General features: G+C 35.1%; 1 protein-coding gene and 1 long non-coding RNA gene across 2 annotated transcripts in view; one reads left to right on the top strand and one right to left on the bottom strand.

Moving 5' to 3' along the window:
- Positions 1-15,499, top strand: part of LOC113645286 — a 31,048-nt gene extending 15,549 nt beyond the window's left edge. Inside the window, exons 7-8 of the long non-coding RNA XR_007139167.1 lie at positions 14,798-14,920; positions 15,293-15,499. This is a non-coding gene — a long non-coding RNA (uncharacterized LOC113645286). The remainder of the gene's footprint in view (positions 1-14,797; positions 14,921-15,292) is intronic.
- On the bottom strand, positions 1,400-4,222 carry ccl25a (chemokine (C-C motif) ligand 25a). The gene is made up of 5 exons (XM_027150802.2): positions 4,116-4,222; positions 3,557-3,639; positions 2,810-2,927; positions 2,563-2,679; positions 1,400-2,414 (listed from the first exon to the last, which is right to left on the bottom strand). The coding sequence occupies exons 2-5, from the start codon at positions 3,618-3,620 to the stop codon at positions 2,402-2,404; spliced, it is 312 nt and encodes a 103-aa protein (XP_027006603.1). The 5' UTR covers positions 3,621-3,639; positions 4,116-4,222; the 3' UTR covers positions 1,400-2,401.
- Positions 15,500-17,098: the final 1,599 nt, after the last annotated feature.

The following is a 17,098-nucleotide window of genomic DNA, read 5'->3' as shown; positions in this document are numbered from 1 at the left end:
GTCTTCCAGCAGGGCAGTGAAAATGAACAATCAGGAGAAAGTGTATAATGGAATCTAATTAGATGTAAAAATATTAGATGTTGGAATGAATGAATAATGGAAAAATTTAAAAACCACCATCATCATCAAATAAAAAAAATTGGAGCACCGCAGTCATATCACCAAGAACAGGATGTCCCTCCAAGGTTTTTAAAGTTTTTTTTTTTTTTAAATAAAAATGAGGCTGCCAAGAGACCTACGGCAAAATGAAAGCAGCTACAGGAATAACTGACAAGTGCTGATTAATGTCTGCATGTGACAACAATCTCACATATTCTTCACATGTCTAGGCCATGGGTTAGGTGGCAACACAGAAGCTTTTTCTCACAAAAACATCTACAACTAAATCACCCCAAATCATGCGGCGAAATAATATTATGGTCTACTGAGACCAATTTAAAAGGTTTGTTCAGTCTAAAATAAAGCACATCACCAGAAAAACACAATACCCACAGTCCACAGTGCAGCATGGTGGTGGCAGCATCATGCTTTAGGGCTGCTTTTCTTCAGAACTGGGGCTTTTATAAAGGTGGAGGGAAGCATGAATAGCTACAAACACCAGTCGATTTTTAAGGGCAAAACCTTTAGGTGTCTTCAAGTAAGCAAAAGTTGAAAAGAAATTTCACCTTTCAGCAGGACAGTGACCTAAATGCGTACATCCAAATCAATAGTAAGTTGCCCTCACCTCACCAGAGCCCTTACCTTAAGAGAACGGTGCACAGTAGATGTCATCTGAAATGTTGAAAGAGCGGGAAAAGGGTGGAAAAGGTTCTGACATGATTTCTCTCGTTTTTTTTAACAAAATGACAAAAACCTGCAATTTTAGCAAGCGTTTAAATTTAAACTTGTAGATTTGTGAAAGCTTAAGTTTGCATGCCTTCAGCCTAGGGGTATGCACACTATAGCTTTAAAAACTTCAGCTGTATGTTACTAGCGATATGCATGATGAATAACTGACCTAGATTTAGACGGGCAAGACTGCTACTTTGTTTATTCATTCTTATATTTACCTATTTGCTTAGGGAGTTACGTTTGTCTGAATGTATTTTCATTTCCTGCTCAATTAATCGTAAGTGTGTCTTTATTAGGTTAGCAAAGATTGGGGATATAGCTAACCCCTGAATGTAAAAAATATCATCAATGACCATCATGCTTGGATTACTGCTTTAGTATTAGCAGTACATGTAGCTAATAGGGTTTTAAAGTTGTTGTACTTTGATATACATTTTTATTTGCTGTTGTTTATGGCATATAAGTCAGCATGCAGGTGAGATACACTTTCTTTTCCTGACGCATAATCTAAGCCTTAAATCCTCAGTGAAGAATCTTAAACTCCAACACAAATAATCACATAAGCTTGTACATTTAAACTGTTTATTTAATCACTTTAAATGTCATGTTTAAATCACATAATACAAAATACCACAATTCAATATATTTCATACACAAATACACGAATCATTACCTCTTAGCCTCTTTCAGGAATGCTGCAGAAAAAGGAGGCTAAAAAACTAACATGTCTAAGATGTATTTCTTTAACCACCCATAACAATTGCAAGCAAAATGTAGTCACACGCTGATAGTAATATGATCCCAATTATTGAGTAGTAATAAGAAAATATGAATACGATTCTTTTCTAGCAAATTCAAGGTGACTCAGCAATAATCAAACATTTACAGCATTATTGTTGCAATAAAAAAAAAAAGTTAAGAGTGAAAGTATCAAAAGTAATACAGGTGATAAATCATATTGCTTTCATAAACTCTGAACCGTACAAAGTAATGAATGAAGCTCTTTATTATCTTGAAGTAACTAGTTCTTATAGATAATCTCTGAAAATGAAACACATTGTAAAATATTACATAGCTAATCATATATAGACAAAGTAATTAAATCGTATGAAACAAATAGAAGTACACTGATACACTATTTACACGCCGCACAACACTCAATACACACATTCGAACAGGTTACTTTTAAGAGACACAAGGAAATGGCAATATTTGAATAGACACCTAAAGTGTACCACCCACATCATCATAACCGTTGTGAAAGCTTTAGCCATAAAAGCATTTATAGATACTTTTTTTTTTTATCAGTAACTAGGCTGTAAATCCTTCTTGCTTGCACATGCATGGCTGGACCTGTGCACTGAGCCATAGGCAATGGGGGAAAAAAATTAAGGAATAAGAAGGTGATAGCAGCAACATACAGGAAGTTCTGACAAAACAATTGTGTCCTGGCTGAAATGGATGCTGAGTAGAAGCACAACAAAGCTTATCTAAGATAGTTGGTGGAACCACAATGCTTGGATCAAAAACTGGACAAAGAAGTCTCCTTAGAGCACTTAGGTCCTCACTGCTAGTGTTTCCCGCTGCAGACAAAGAAAGAAAACATCACAAAGAGTGAAATGAAACCCTTTACTACAATATATCCAGTATATGTGTCTTTTAAACATGGGATAAACTCTTCTCACAATCAAGCATAAATCCCATCAGGAGACACTAAACACATTCTATTACCATATTTTCTTTAGTTTTTTGTACTTCTGCTGTATTTTGTCAGTCTGATTCATGAGTTCCTGCACCCATTTGTCCCCTGGTCTGGTGCAGAACTGCCGACCTCCCTTCAGCTTGAACCTGAGGAGCAAATAAAGACGATTGGCATTTTATAACACTCCATTTTTTAGTGCTTAGTTGTATTATTTTTGTGAAATACTGTTACTGTAAAAATTCTGAATCCCAAATTGTGTGAATCCCTTTAACTCACACTATCGCAGGAAGATTGCATCCTCCATCCTGCTCCTGTCTTCTGTAACCACACACTCTTTTCTTGACGGACGGTTTAATCTCCTTTGAATAGTTTAGGCAACAGTCCTCATACAAGCCTACAGCAAGACACAAACAAAAAGATAGAGCAATTTAAGTAAGTGTTAAGTAAGATTATGTGAGTAGGATTACTAGTATAATAATAACAAAGGCAGAACGGTCAAGGTGTTGACATCAAGGTAGATCAGGTTTCCGTTTTTTTTTAGATAAAAACACTAAATACTGTATAAATTATAAAGTATAAATACTGTTCACAAAGTAAAACGAATGCAATTAGAAACAAGCAATAAACTCGCACGCTATTCACTCTTTACAAACTGAACATCAAGTGCTTTATCATCCCTCTTTCTTTGGGGAAAAGATTCAAATGAAGTGTGATGAATGAAATTGCGATCACGACTTGTAACAGGTGCTGCTTATCCCCGGTTCGGAATGTTTGATTTACAAACACACTCGAGTGGCTATGAATTCGAACATCTGTCTTAAGAGTACTTCCCGTAATGCCAGCTGTGTTGATGAAATGAATAAGAGCTCTTGTAAACTTGGGAAGAAATTTGTAAACTCAAATGAAATAAACATGAACCTGTTGCATAAGAGCTGTTTTACAATGCATATAAAAGTCATATAAATTAGAGTGGAGCCTAATACCATAAATAATTTCCATAATAAAGAAATACGTCTCGATTACCTTGTGCCAGGCTGAGGTAGAGGACCCCGAGAAGCAGGAGGAAAAACAGGACATTGAATCGCATGTCTGAAGGTGATGTCTCTCTGCCAGAACACATTGAAAATTCACATTTTTCACGATAAAATGTGCTGCCTGAAAGGGCCTATAATTCATAACAGAATCCACGTGCATTATTTGTAGATCCTTAACTGTGGATCATGTAGTAAATGATGTGTTAGATGTCAGTACACAGATATTATTCTTTCCAAAAGTCCAAAGTTCACTCTGAGTAACAAATGTGACCGTATTTGCCTTTGGGCAAAAGTGCCAGTTCCATACATAGAACCATTACAAAACTGAACCATTACCAAATCGAACTGATCTTTACGTTCTTCATATCTGTTTTTATTCTTTAAGTAATTGAAGCCATTGAGTACCTTCACACAGATAGCACTAAAAACCCGCATGTAATACATCATCAGCAATAAACACAAGTACAATGGATTATTAGAAAAGCTTATATAGCTATTTAAATTAGATTTATTTTCTGCTAAATGCAATTGTAATGCAATCTAATTACCTCAGTCTCTCAGTGGAGGGAATGAACAGAGATTACAGATACTGTAGTCTGCAAAAGTCTGCTCACCTCTTTTATAAAGAAGCAGTGAACACACCCCCTTTCACTTATCTTTGGCTGGTCATTTAATCAGTTATGTGGTAGGTCTCAATGTTTTGGATGTTATACTTCTTTCACATTTTAGACCTGGCCACCATACCCATAAAATGTTATATAGATACAGTTTACGGCATATGATATCAAACACAATGCTGTTTATAAAAGAAAAGTGTGGAATCCAGTGTGATTGCTTCTCTTTGTTAGGTGTAAAGTGTTTATGCCTATATATTATATGCCTGATCATGCCTATTAGATATTTATTCTACTGCCATTTTGTTTTTGTCTAAATGTAACTACCCTGGTGATAGCATGTTATGTATTGTCTTTACTTAATTGTGTCTGTAATATTGTATTAATACTGTAATAATGTACTAGTCCCACAATTCCATATCTTTTATCTGAATTTATGTATAAAGTATATTAATGCCTATACATACTTTTAAAAAGTAACATACATTTTTGTGCATTTGTACATTGTTGCTTCAAGTTTTTTTTTAGTTTTTTTATTCTGACCTCTTTTTTCACTCCAGCCAAAGACTGCTTAGTAAAATTTATTTACATCCAATCAAATTCCTCCTCTGCTTAGATCTTCTCATGATACATGCCATAGTTCATACTATACATGAGTGTTAGATTACAGATAAGACTGCAGAGGTTTTTCACAGAGCGCCTGGCCGTACCAGATCAATAATTTCATCTGAATCGAGCTTGTGTTTCTCATCTGATTTGAAAAATCATTCAGAGGTAAGTTTCTGTCTTTAATCATATTAACTGGCTATACTCAGGTGATATTAGTTCTACTGTGGCAGTTAATTCTAGCATAAATTCTAGCTACTGGAAAATATTGGTTATGTACATGATATTTTACTTCTGATTAATTCATTAACAGACCAACGCCTTATTAAATGATGTTTTCAGGCAAAAGATGTATTAAGACAAATTATATAGATGTATAGATGTGTTAAGACAAATTATGCACATATGTTACATGTAGTAAAGGACAAAATATGCAGTTATGTTACATTATATAATGCATTGCATTATACAACAGCTTACACATAACACAGTATAATAATTATATTATAATACAAGTAAAGTACTAATATTTCTTTTACTTTTTACAAGTGATAGTATCTGAAATAACCTGAGTGAAAAATAACATCTTAGTATTCAGTGTGTCCCCATTTTGCTTTGCATCTGAACATGTGCTTCATTGGAAGGAAAAAGTTCCTCAAATTCCAAACGAGGGAGTTAAGACGGTCAATATCACAAATTTGTTCAAAGTATTAAAGAGTGAAACGATAATCCACATTATTCCAATTAAAAAAGAATGTTCACTGTATGTTGACTGTAATGATGTAAAATATAAATACAGATTGTTATCAAGTCTTTTTTATTTTTTAGGAATAGCACTTTTAGGAAACAGCAGTGTCACGTATTGTGTAAAAGTGTTTTGTGAAGTTTTCTTCTAAAGACTCCCTATAAACTCCTAAAAATACTTCATATCCTCTTTTATCTCTGTAAATGGTCAATATACTCAATATACTAATATTTAGATTTCAAAATGTGTGACTTAAGAGTCATAAGAGACGACTCATGACTTATGACTCCTAAGTCGGATATTTTAGAAAGGATGAAACCAAGAAGACGTTCAAGGGTTGTATTTTCCCAATTAACAGAAGTTGTTAAAAGGTGAATATTGATATTGAAACAAAATTACAATTTAAATGACCAAATGACATTTTAAATAATATTTTTGTAGGAAAAAAATGTAAAATCTTATTTATTAATTAAATGAATCAATCTCTTTTACGAATAGCATTGTACACTTAAATATTTTTCACTGAAAAGGAGAAAAATCTTTCTGATTTTGTTGTATAATTTCATGTCTTGGATTTCTTTATTTCTGCATTTGGGATGCTTGCTATTCTTTTGTTGTTTTTTTCCTCTTAATAATATAAGTCACGAATGATCTCATTGGATATCATTGTTTTTCAGTGATATAACTGATTATAAGACTGTAATGCCTTTCTGCTGTCTTTTAACACTTTTACAGCAACCCACATGGCTAAATGGTTCACAGGACTGTGAATTTATCAGCACTGGCTTGAAAAAGCTTGTACAAAATGAAGTTTTGAATTAACTGGGTGGGCTAGTAGTGAGTCTGTAATGTCCTGTAAGGTAAATTATATCAATACATCCAGAATCCCAGCATATGATCATTTCAATCAAGGCCCACTTCCTCCAGATGTATTGTTGTTTTAAGGGAAGGGATCATAGAATATAATGCTATACTGTGTCAGATTATAGCAGTAGCACCTTAGGTTTTTAAAAACAGTGTGATTAACTACGATGTTACTAGTATGTAAGATGGAGTGAAATGCATTGTGCAGCATTTCTGAGGAGGCATTCAACTGTTGCCAAGTCTTGCATAAGAAAAGACATTACTGTAAGAAGGCTTTAAGGAGACCAAAACCATTTTTAAAGCTTTATTTTTTTTTACAATTTTTTTATGAAACTCAATCCCAGCAAACAGTGCTGTTTCAACTTGTCAGAATGAGAAATGCTTTCATTTATAATTTCTCTTTCACTATCAGTGAGAAGTGTCACCATTATGTGACGAGCCAGGTCAGCATTTCACACCATCTTTTAAACATGCACTCTCTTGTAGAGTGGTCCCTCTAAGTTTCTCATGCTTTGAGGCAAACGAGCACATTTATTTTCAGTTCCTGAGGCTATAATGTTAGATACCTTTAGCTTTCTTGGGTGTCAGCATGCCATGAAGCTGTGGCATTGTTTGCAAAAAAAGAAATGTTTGACGTTTCAGAGAAAGGTCTCATTTTGACGTATGAGAGTCTACCATTATTTGGCCGTATACAGTATATGGTTTTAAGCATTAATTCCTTTCTTCATCTTGTAACTGTTTAGTTAGGGTTGTTTTGGATCTGGAGTCGATCCTGGGAACGCTTTGTGCGAGGCAGTGATGCAAGTTCATCCACACGCAGGCAATTTATCATAGTCAGTTGACTGTTTGATTCCCACAGAGTTTGTTTTAGGGTTTCCTTCTTGTACTCTGATTTCCTCTCCCGTCCAAAGACATGCGTTGTAGGCTGATCTAAATTATTCATATTGTGTGATTGAGAGTGTGAGAATGTGTATGATTGTGCCCTTTGATTGGTTGCCACCCCCTCCAGGGCATCCCCTGACCTGTGCACACAGTCCTCTGGGATACTGTCAGGGTAGGATCAGCAGTACAGTAAATGAATGGATGGAATCCACTTACTGGCTGGAAGAAAACCAAAGAACTATAAAGAAACCCACATGGATACATGCAAATCTCTGTGCAGACATAAATCTGAACTCAACCTTTAGCCTTTCTCTGTGGTGCAGTCGAGAGAGATTTGGCTTTAACTTCCCAATATAATTAGCAAGAGTTCTGCTTACAAATGGACGTGTTATTCTATATATCATATATAATGCTGTATATCACATAAACTGGGTTAAATGTAATCTAATTTGGTGAATATACACTGTAATAGTTCTCATCATAAGTGTCCTACTTTGACACGATTTCCCTTCACAGTCACATAATGTTGATATCCACTGAATCATCACTTTCTCTTTCGTTAAAACATGAGGCTTATGCAAACGTTCTCCTCTAAAATCTTTATCAAACACCCAAACTTCAAACGTCTGAAGGCCTAATTGACTTTCACATCAGGGTGCCAGGACTTGGCCACATAGCTGGTACAGTGGTGACTGACATAAATCTTGCCATGCTACCTGCCACCTCAAATCACTTCTCTGTAAGTCTGATCCAAACTCCTCATGAATCATATCTATAAATCCCATGGATTTAACTGTCATATCTGTCAAATAATTTGTGTTCCTGCAATTCTGTCGAAGGTCAGAGAAAGTCACTGAAACAGAAAAGCTGACTGGATTTTTTTTATCGCAGCGTTCTTTTTAACCAGCTTTCTAAATTTCTAAAAAATTCATTCACGGTCGGTTCACATACACTTGTGTAAAAATTTCTAAACAATTCTTTCTTTGCTTTAAACAAAAAAAGATCTCAGATAGTATGTTTTGTTCTTCAAAAATTTATGCCAGACTTTTTTTAACAAATCAAATTCATGTTCATTTCTGCGCTTTAGGGTTTATTTAAGGGCTTCTGCTCGGCTTTTAATCTCAAATGTACTTCTCCAAGCAGGAGTCACAGCACACCTCGTGCTCGCAGGCTATTTTCTTTCTCAGGTTGGATCTTGTTCTGACAGATTGCTAATATATCTCAGATTTCTCTCCATCATCAGCTCTTGCAGTGAGGCCTAATGTTTTGTTCACATAGCCCCCAGTTTCCCTGTGATCTCTGCTGTAAATGACACTATACAATTTCTCATCAGGAGAAGTTTTAAAGAGGTGGCTATATGATAGTGATGCTGATGTCTAAACCTTAAGATTTTCTTTCAGCATGCCACTGAAGCAAAGTTTGCTAAGCGGGTGTAAGAAAAATTTTTAAGGAACTTTAGTCTTGACACCTCATTTACATTCATTTTAAGGGTAAGATTACTTTCCTTTTAAGACTTGTGCATGTCCTGAGCATTATTCATGCTAATGCTTCAAAGATTGTTATGTATATGGTTTATTATAGTTTATTTATCCAAACTTGTCATCAAATGTTTTTCATTTATGTTTATATACACATAAGTATTCCCAGCAATGTTTTTTTTCCCAATCTGCAGCTGTGTATGCTCAGATTCTAGTTATTGGTTGACTGAAGTGGATCCTGATGTGCTCTTCTGCTGTTGTAGCTCATCTTCTTCAAGCTATGAGAGTTTATGGTTTCTGAGATGCTTATCTGCTCACCACATATGTATAGAGTAGTTATCTGAGCTACCGTAGCCTCTCTTTCAGCTTGAAGCAGTCTAGTCTAATCTTCTCCTCCTCACAAGTCAATTTCTCAACAACAAGATGTTCGTACCCACAGAACCATCGCTCGCTGGATGTTTTTCCCCTGTACCATACCATATAAAGGATCCAGGAGGTCAGTTTCTTAAATCTCTGATTTGGAACCAACAACCACGACATGGTTATCTTCTTTTTTCTTCCCCATTCTTATACTTGATATGACACTGTGGTGCTTTTTGCGTTGTGATGCTGCCACTTTTCTGGTTTTATGTATAATTAATTGCACGAATTAAGAGATGTGCAGTTGTTCCTGATTAAGTCAAAGGTGAGTATTTTATATAGCTATCTATAAATACATTATATTACTCTATATAAAACCTTTTGTTTGAACTACAGTAGATCACTTAATCCTACATTTTTAATTATTTATGTTGGAGGTTTAAAAGGGATTTTTAGCAAAAAGGATTATTATCTTAATAACATAACTTAAATATTAAATATCGCATTTAAAATGTTAGGTTTATTATTCATTATGATATTATAATGAATAATGAATAATAATAAAGCTCATCATTAATACATTTTCCACCAACATAACTCTGTAGTTTCAAGCTTAGTTTATTCAAAGTCCGACTTGTTTTTGTGTTCGGATTAAACCATTCGACATTCGACTTCTAACAACTAAAGGCATTTTTTATCTACATCTCAGAGCCATTAAAGTATTTAACCATTAAATATGTAACATAGTGAGCGAGCATTAATGATTCAATGTTAGAGATTTAAGCACTTATGTACGTCGCTCTGGATAAGGGCGTCTGCCAAATGCTGTAAATGTAAGTGTAAATGTAAACGTTCTGTTTAGATGCGTAAAAAAGGTACGGTCAGTATGTTGCCCCTTCTAACTCTCAGGGGCAGTGAGAATCACCTGGAAATTGTTTGTGTGCAACATTGCTTTCAGATTTTTATAACAAAGCAGAAAATAATACATTGTATAATGGCTTTATACAGGTAATGCTCTGCATAATGCAGGAATACATCTTGGGTGGGAAGCGTTACAGGGCACACTCCACACACACACACACACACACACACACACACACACACACACACACACACACACACACACACACATTTCTACTCACATTCACACCCAGAGGTGATTTTGGGCTATAAGCATGTCTGAGAGATGGAAACTGGAGTACCCACTGGAAACCCACATGAGCCCAAAGAGCCTGCCATATATTTGCAGTTACATTTATTTCAAGCCAAAATATTTTCTTTCATTAAAATACAGCATATTATTTGGCAGAGCAAGAAAGAAGAAAAAAGAAGTCGAAGTTGGCATCATCTCCTCTGTTTCCCATTCATGGTCATAACCTTTTTGGTGGATTAAACCCTTAATGACAGTTAAAGCTCACGAAATATGATAAATGATAGTCCTTTACCAAGCATGATGGAGCTTATGGTGCTTAAAAAAACAAATGGATGAACTTTGACCTCCACATTCCATCAGTTAGATGTCACATATTACCCTCATATTTCTTCACAAAGACAATGATCAGGTCTGCTTGGGGGATTGAGACGGACACAAAAAGATATTAAAAATCTCACTTTTCTCTGTAGGATATGAGAATGAACCATGTTTGTCTGGCCAAATTAAAAATGTATTGACAGACAGGTGAAAGCCAACGATTTAATCACAACAATAATACAAATCCTGAGCAAATATGAAATGTACAATTGACAGAAAAGTTGACTAGAGGATTACAGGATAAAATAATATGGATTAAAGCGCACTCTGTGCGTGTGTGTATTTGGACTATTATGTGTGTACACATTGGATCAATCAGTCAATCGATAAGTGAAGTGAATCTTGCCCAAAAATATGGTGCTCTAATAGTACAGTCTAAAATAAAAGCACATAATCCCCAATATGCCAGTGTTACATACTCACAAACAGTGAAACTGTTTAGGAAAGTCCAGATCAAGGAATAAACACCAAACATTTTTTTCACTGATAGTAATTGTTTACAGTATATGTGGTAATATGTGGGGGAGTCATGAGCTCTTCTGTAGACATTCTTAAGCAATGGAAGAAGCACTTAGAGGAGCTGTTACTTAGTGGACATGTCCTCCCTTTATGTACATTGTATGAGTTTTGTGGTGTTACTTAGATTGTCAGTGGGTCCATCAGTGGCAGTTCTGCAGGGGTACTTTCAGTGGCATCTACAGTGGAAAGGATGCAGGGGTATTTTAGTGGCAGCTACAGTGGAAATGCTACAGGGGTATTTTAATGGCATCCTTAGTGGAAAGGCTGCAGGGGTATTTTAGTGGCATCTAAAGTGGCAAGGCTGCAGGTGTACTACAATTGCACCCAGTGGCAGGACTGCAGAGGTACATTCAGTGGCACCCAGTGGCAAGGCCTGGGGTTGAGTGGCTTAACATGCCTCTTCAGTTGAATGGAGATAGGTCCCTTAAGTCCCTTATTTTGCCAATTATAGAGGAACTAATCTCTTTGGCCTTCCTGGAAAGGTCTATGTCCAGGTTCTGAGGATGTTCTGTCCCAGACTGGACCAGATATTTACTCCTGCACATACTTTAAAATAAAATCTATTGTAAACACTTTAGGTTTCTTATGATAGTATCTTTGGTGAAACCTCAAAGGTTGTAATATGTGATGTGTTGCCATATCATTGTACCGGCTCCCATTTTTACTGTATATACAACAAATGAGTTCATTTAAATCAAGAAAAATCATATCAAAATATTTAGCTGCAATTTGAAACACTTTAGCTGCCTCTTAAAAAGAGATGAAGGTCACAATGTAGAATAACAACAGAACTTTTCACTCTGATGTCTGCTAATTTATGCTATTTTCCCCAAACAAAAACATATCTGATGCTCAGAAATATTAATGCATCAAAGAATGCTTTTATGGTGAAATATGATATGTAATATGAAGTCACATTGGAATAGAAGGGTTTTGGTGTTTCAGGCTTATTTACCTGTCATATAACTCAGTGATTTGGCATATGTATAGTCCCGGCAGCTTGTGCGGTTGTGAGTGCTACATGTTTTTGTAACTTTTTAATAAGTGCCCATTAAGACATGTCAGTAAAGTGATTGATTTGCTCCTCAACCATGAACTAAAACTAAAATAAAGAGAAGATTTGGCTATACATGAGAGAGATTTATAGTGAGCTTTAATACAATACAGTGTTTAAATCCTCTATTGATCTTGGCAGCAAAACAACACTTTTAGTACACTTACAGATTTGTTAACAATCCCTTTGTTGAAAACAAATTTGTTCCTTGGAACCTCCTCTAAATTTGTACTTTGCTGTCAATGCTCTATACTTCAACACAACATGCTAATTTGTGTGTATCTGTAACATAGTGCACCGAGTACCTGTATCTGTTTTTCTAATGAAATTCGAAATGGACATTGTTTAAACCGGACATGTTTAAACATGCCTTGAAGGCTTTTTTTTTTAAATGAATATTAATAAAATCACAATGTGTGTGAATCCTGGCTCTGATGGTTCCTCAATCTCAGCAACATCGTTTAAGAAATTAATTGATTTAAAAAAGAGAGATCATTCTGGAGCAGTTATTACTTTTGTTTACTTTTATAATCAGTGAATTAAATTGAATTGAATTGAATTAAGTTTATTTCTCTAATAATTTCTGCACGTATTCCTCCAGATCTGGGGGTTTGATTCTGGCCTCTGCCATGCATGGTGTTTGGATGTTCTCCCTGTGCCTTGGAGGTTTCCTCCAGGTACTCTGGTTTTCTTACCCAGTGATTGCGCCCTACGGTAGACTGGCATCTTCTCTACGCTGTACCCTGCCTTATCCCTTGTGTCTACTGGGATAAGCTCCATGTTCTTCATGACCCAGTAGGACCAAGTGCCCTGTGAACATTTCCTCAAGATTTCGAAAACACAACAATTACAGCACCATCTATTTATATTTGTATCAATATCTAATTGGTGTACATTATTTATTTCATTCCAAATAATAGATTTATTTTCCTTTACATCCCTACTCCATACAGTACCTGTATTCAATAAACTAGCAGCAGAACTGATAAGAAGAAAAGTTTTTCCATCTCTAATAGCCACCTTAATGGATCGTTATCTAGAATTAACTTATGTGTGAAACTAGGATTTAAAAATGTTTTAAATATCAGATTAATCAAATAGTTACAAGCCTGTAGATTGTATTAAAGTGAAGTTTCCACACCCGTGACTCGTTGTAATTGTAAATTGTGGCTGCTCTGGAAAAAAGTGGTGTTGTTTCAAGCTGCACAATAAGGGGGTACTTGAACACAAACGACCTGCATGGGAGAAAGTGGTTACTGTGCCCATTCCACAAAAATGCTTGCTTTCAGCACGCTAGACTGCATCTAGACAAGCCTCACAGCTTTTGGAGCAGAGTCATTTGGAGTGATGAGTGTTTGTCAAAACCATAAAGGCTATGTTTGGAAAGGAGTCAAAGAGTAGACCATCCTCAGTGCAAACTGATAGCAAGACAAATGCAGCATGTTATCAGGAAATACTGGCAGACAATTTGCATTCTATAGCACAAAAGCTGCGCATGTGATGCTCTTGGATGTTTCAACATGACAATAATCCAAAGCACAAAGCAAGGTTGACCCTCTAATGGCTAAAAGCTACAGAAGACAAATCTGAAGATTCTGGAGTGACCATCACAGTCTCCTGACCTGACAGTATCACTGAGCCACTTTGGGGAGATCTCAAACAGTTTGTGCAAGAAAACCAAAACATTGTCTCTCAGCACCTGAGAGAATTAAGACCTCGTGCACAATTATTATAAAAGATGCTAAAGGGGGCAATATTGATATTAATGATATTAAGAACTAAAAGTATGCAAACATTTAAACAGGTTTTATTTCCTTGTTTTCTTTTGTGTTATGTTTTGTTTGATGATTACGCCATTCTGTTATGCTTTATCAAATTCATTTGTTTTGCCTTTTCACTTACATTTTCTTTAAAAAACTGTACACATCTTGCAAATTCTCCCAATGTTTGCAAACTTCTGAGCACAACAATAATATCTATAATCCTGGCCCAAAGTGAGGTTGCAACAGGTATGTTTTAAAATGATTGTCTAAAAAGTGTTTGCCTAAACCAGAATTACAAAATGAAATGCAAATTAGATATTAATATTAATATTAGTACGTCAATGAAAGGACATCAGTTTTTAAAAAAACAGCTTTTTGTTTGACTTTTCCATCTAAGTAGATCAAAATCTTTCCCAACTAGATTAAACCTGCAGTTGATTAGCAAAGCCAGCCCCTCTGCACTCATCAATTCCCATGTTTTCTTTTATTTCTGATGGATTTGTGAAATTACTCCTCAAAACATGTGAGTACATGGGGTTTGCCTGAGGGATGTGTCAGATGTACTGCACATACACTGCAAAATCTAAGAGGCATATCCTTATCACATACACTTAATCCCTTTCTCTTTTCCCCCACTTTTCTTTCATTGGTACATAAACAGAAATGCCAAAATACCTCATGAAGATTTATGAGGCTGTTTTCTTTTATGATCTCTTCAAACGTCAAGTACTGCATTAAAACATAATAAATTCAACCAAACCAAATAATGTTCTCCTGTTACGTACTAATATGTTTATTCATTTATTCATTTCAGTAGCCACTTGTAGACTAGTCATGGTTGTGATGGATCCTGGGAGTCTCGAAAAAAAGCAGAGCGTCCCGAAGATTGCACGGGAAAATTTGGCCTGGTTCGAGGCCTAAACGGATGCCCTAGTAGGTACGTCAGTGCTCCTATTTCACGCAGTGGTAAAATGGAAAAGCTGTAGTAAAGTGCTCACATCCTGTAGTAAAGTGCTCATCCTTGACAACTTTTTCGGGTTATTCTTGATCTTTTTTCTGTTTTATGACATTGCTGTGTTTTTGGACTGTTATTTAATTATATTTAGAAAATTCTGCACCTAAGGGATATAATGGATGCTGTGCAGCCATAGGACTGGTTCATGTCATGCTTCTGTTTCCCCAGAACACAAACACATTGCCTTTTGACCTTCACTCCACTTCAGTGCTCTCTCTCTCTCTCTCTCTCTCTCTCTCTCTCTCTCTCTCTCTCTCTCTCTCACGCTCTCTCTTTCTCTCTCTCTCTCTCCAGTGCCACAGGTGTCCTCAGTATAAACCAAAGCACCCTTGTTGCACTTCTGATGGCAAGAGGCTTCAGGATACTTGATGGCATGCCACCAAAACATAATATACCAAGTTATAATATAACACAATATAATCTTTTACCGGTGTCATAATTAAGACATTATGACTTAACTCAAGCTGAGTTTTTTCAGTATAATACGGTTAATATATTTTATTTTACTGCACTGTGTCATAAATGCAAACCAAATTTTACTGCAGGAATACAATAAATACTAATTACAGTAATCACTTGGCTCTCCATCGGCTCCGCTGCCAGTAAAATACTGAAAATATTTTTTTAGGTGGTTTTTATGTTGTGTCATTTGGCACCATTTCAGTCCTAATAAAAAAAAGTTTTCCAAAAGACCCCAAGGATCATAACACATCAACACACAACTGCACAATTTAGATTCTGGTAGTTTCACAATCAGCTATAAACTATAATTCACAAACAGCTACAAGACATTATCTCCAGTTAAAACTCTCTGATAGCTTGGATGCCTTGTATTTATGCACAGATCCTTATCATCTTAACACTAATGGTTTTTGAGTACAACACATGGCATTGTAATCAAGGGTGACATTTGCATTACAAACTTATTATGGACTATCAGTGAATTTCTTTTCATTCATAATTTATAACAATGCTTCCAGAGACACAATACCAACCTAGAAAGAATTACTAACACGGGTGTCATGATTTATGACTATAGGCTTCAATGGAAGCGTCAAATAGTTTTTACATACTCATATTAGTTTTCTTTATTTATTAAAAAAAAAAGAAATTGTAAAAATAAATGCTCTGTAGTTCAATATGAGAAGAACATTTAAACAAAATAACCCAAGACACAGGATCTGTGGGATCTAGTCCAGAATTTTTTATTCGCAAGTGATTTGCACATTAAATAAATAAATAAATAAATAAATAAATAAATAAATAAATAAAGAAAGAAAGAAAGAAAGAAAGAAAGAAAGAAAGAAAGAAAGAAAGAAAGAAACCTTGCACATTCAGGGTTATTAACATGGTGCACACTGGAATTTTGTAATGAGAGACTAATAACCAGTAAAAATTATATTGATTTCACCTTTGTGTTACCTCTTTGGACCCTTTGGTACTGTTTGGGCCTACTGACCAAATTACTAAGATTATAAAAGTCCTTTACACATATTGTCTTTATCTCAATCCTAAACAATATAGATAACATTTACCATTAATGTTCGCAATGACTAGAGCACATTTAACAATTAATGTGCCATTCAATGTTTTTAAAGACCTTGGTGGCATAAATCTAGAAAAAATAAATAAAAAGAACAATGTTTCGTTTAATCATTATTATTTTGAGCTGATATTTTCATATACAGGTGATGAACAACAACAAAAGCATGCGAAAGCAAAGATTATTGCAGTCATTGGTTTTGAAATACAGCTCTCAAAAATGTCTCTGTATGCGGATGATTTATATAACAAATAGAAAAAAACTGTCAAGGATTATTATATTATTTACATTTATGGCATTTAGCAGACACCCTTATCAGGACATTTATCAGACACCTTTATATATATATATATATATATATATATATATATATATATATATATATATATATATATATATATATATATATATATATATACATATATATGTGTGTGTGTGTGTGTGTGTGTGTGTGTGTGTGTGTGTGTGTGTGTGTGTGTGTGTGCTTATTTATTTATTTATTTATTTATTTATTTATAACACTACAATATTTATTTATGTATATATTATTATTATTT

The sequence above is a fragment of the Tachysurus fulvidraco genome, chromosome 22 (genome assembly GCF_022655615.1).
Source record: "Tachysurus fulvidraco isolate hzauxx_2018 chromosome 22, HZAU_PFXX_2.0, whole genome shotgun sequence".
In the NCBI taxonomy this organism is placed as follows: domain Eukaryota; kingdom Metazoa; phylum Chordata; class Actinopteri; order Siluriformes; family Bagridae; genus Tachysurus; species Tachysurus fulvidraco.
This window is presented reverse-complemented; position numbering and strand designations above follow the sequence as displayed.

Excerpts from the sequence above, each read along its gene's own strand:
- ccl25a (XM_027150802.2), bottom strand. The coding sequence starts at position 3,620 with ATGCGATTCAATGTCCTGTTTTTCCTCCTGCTTCTCGGGGTCCTCTAC. Across the intron at positions 2,928-3,556 it reads CTACCTCAGCCTGGCACAAG|GCTTGTATGAGGACTGTTGC; the intron begins GTAATCGAGACG and ends GTCTTGCTGTAG. Across the intron at positions 2,680-2,809 it reads TGCAATCTTCCTGCGATAGT|GTTCAAGCTGAAGGGAGGTC; the intron begins GTGAGTTAAAGG and ends TTTGCTCCTCAG.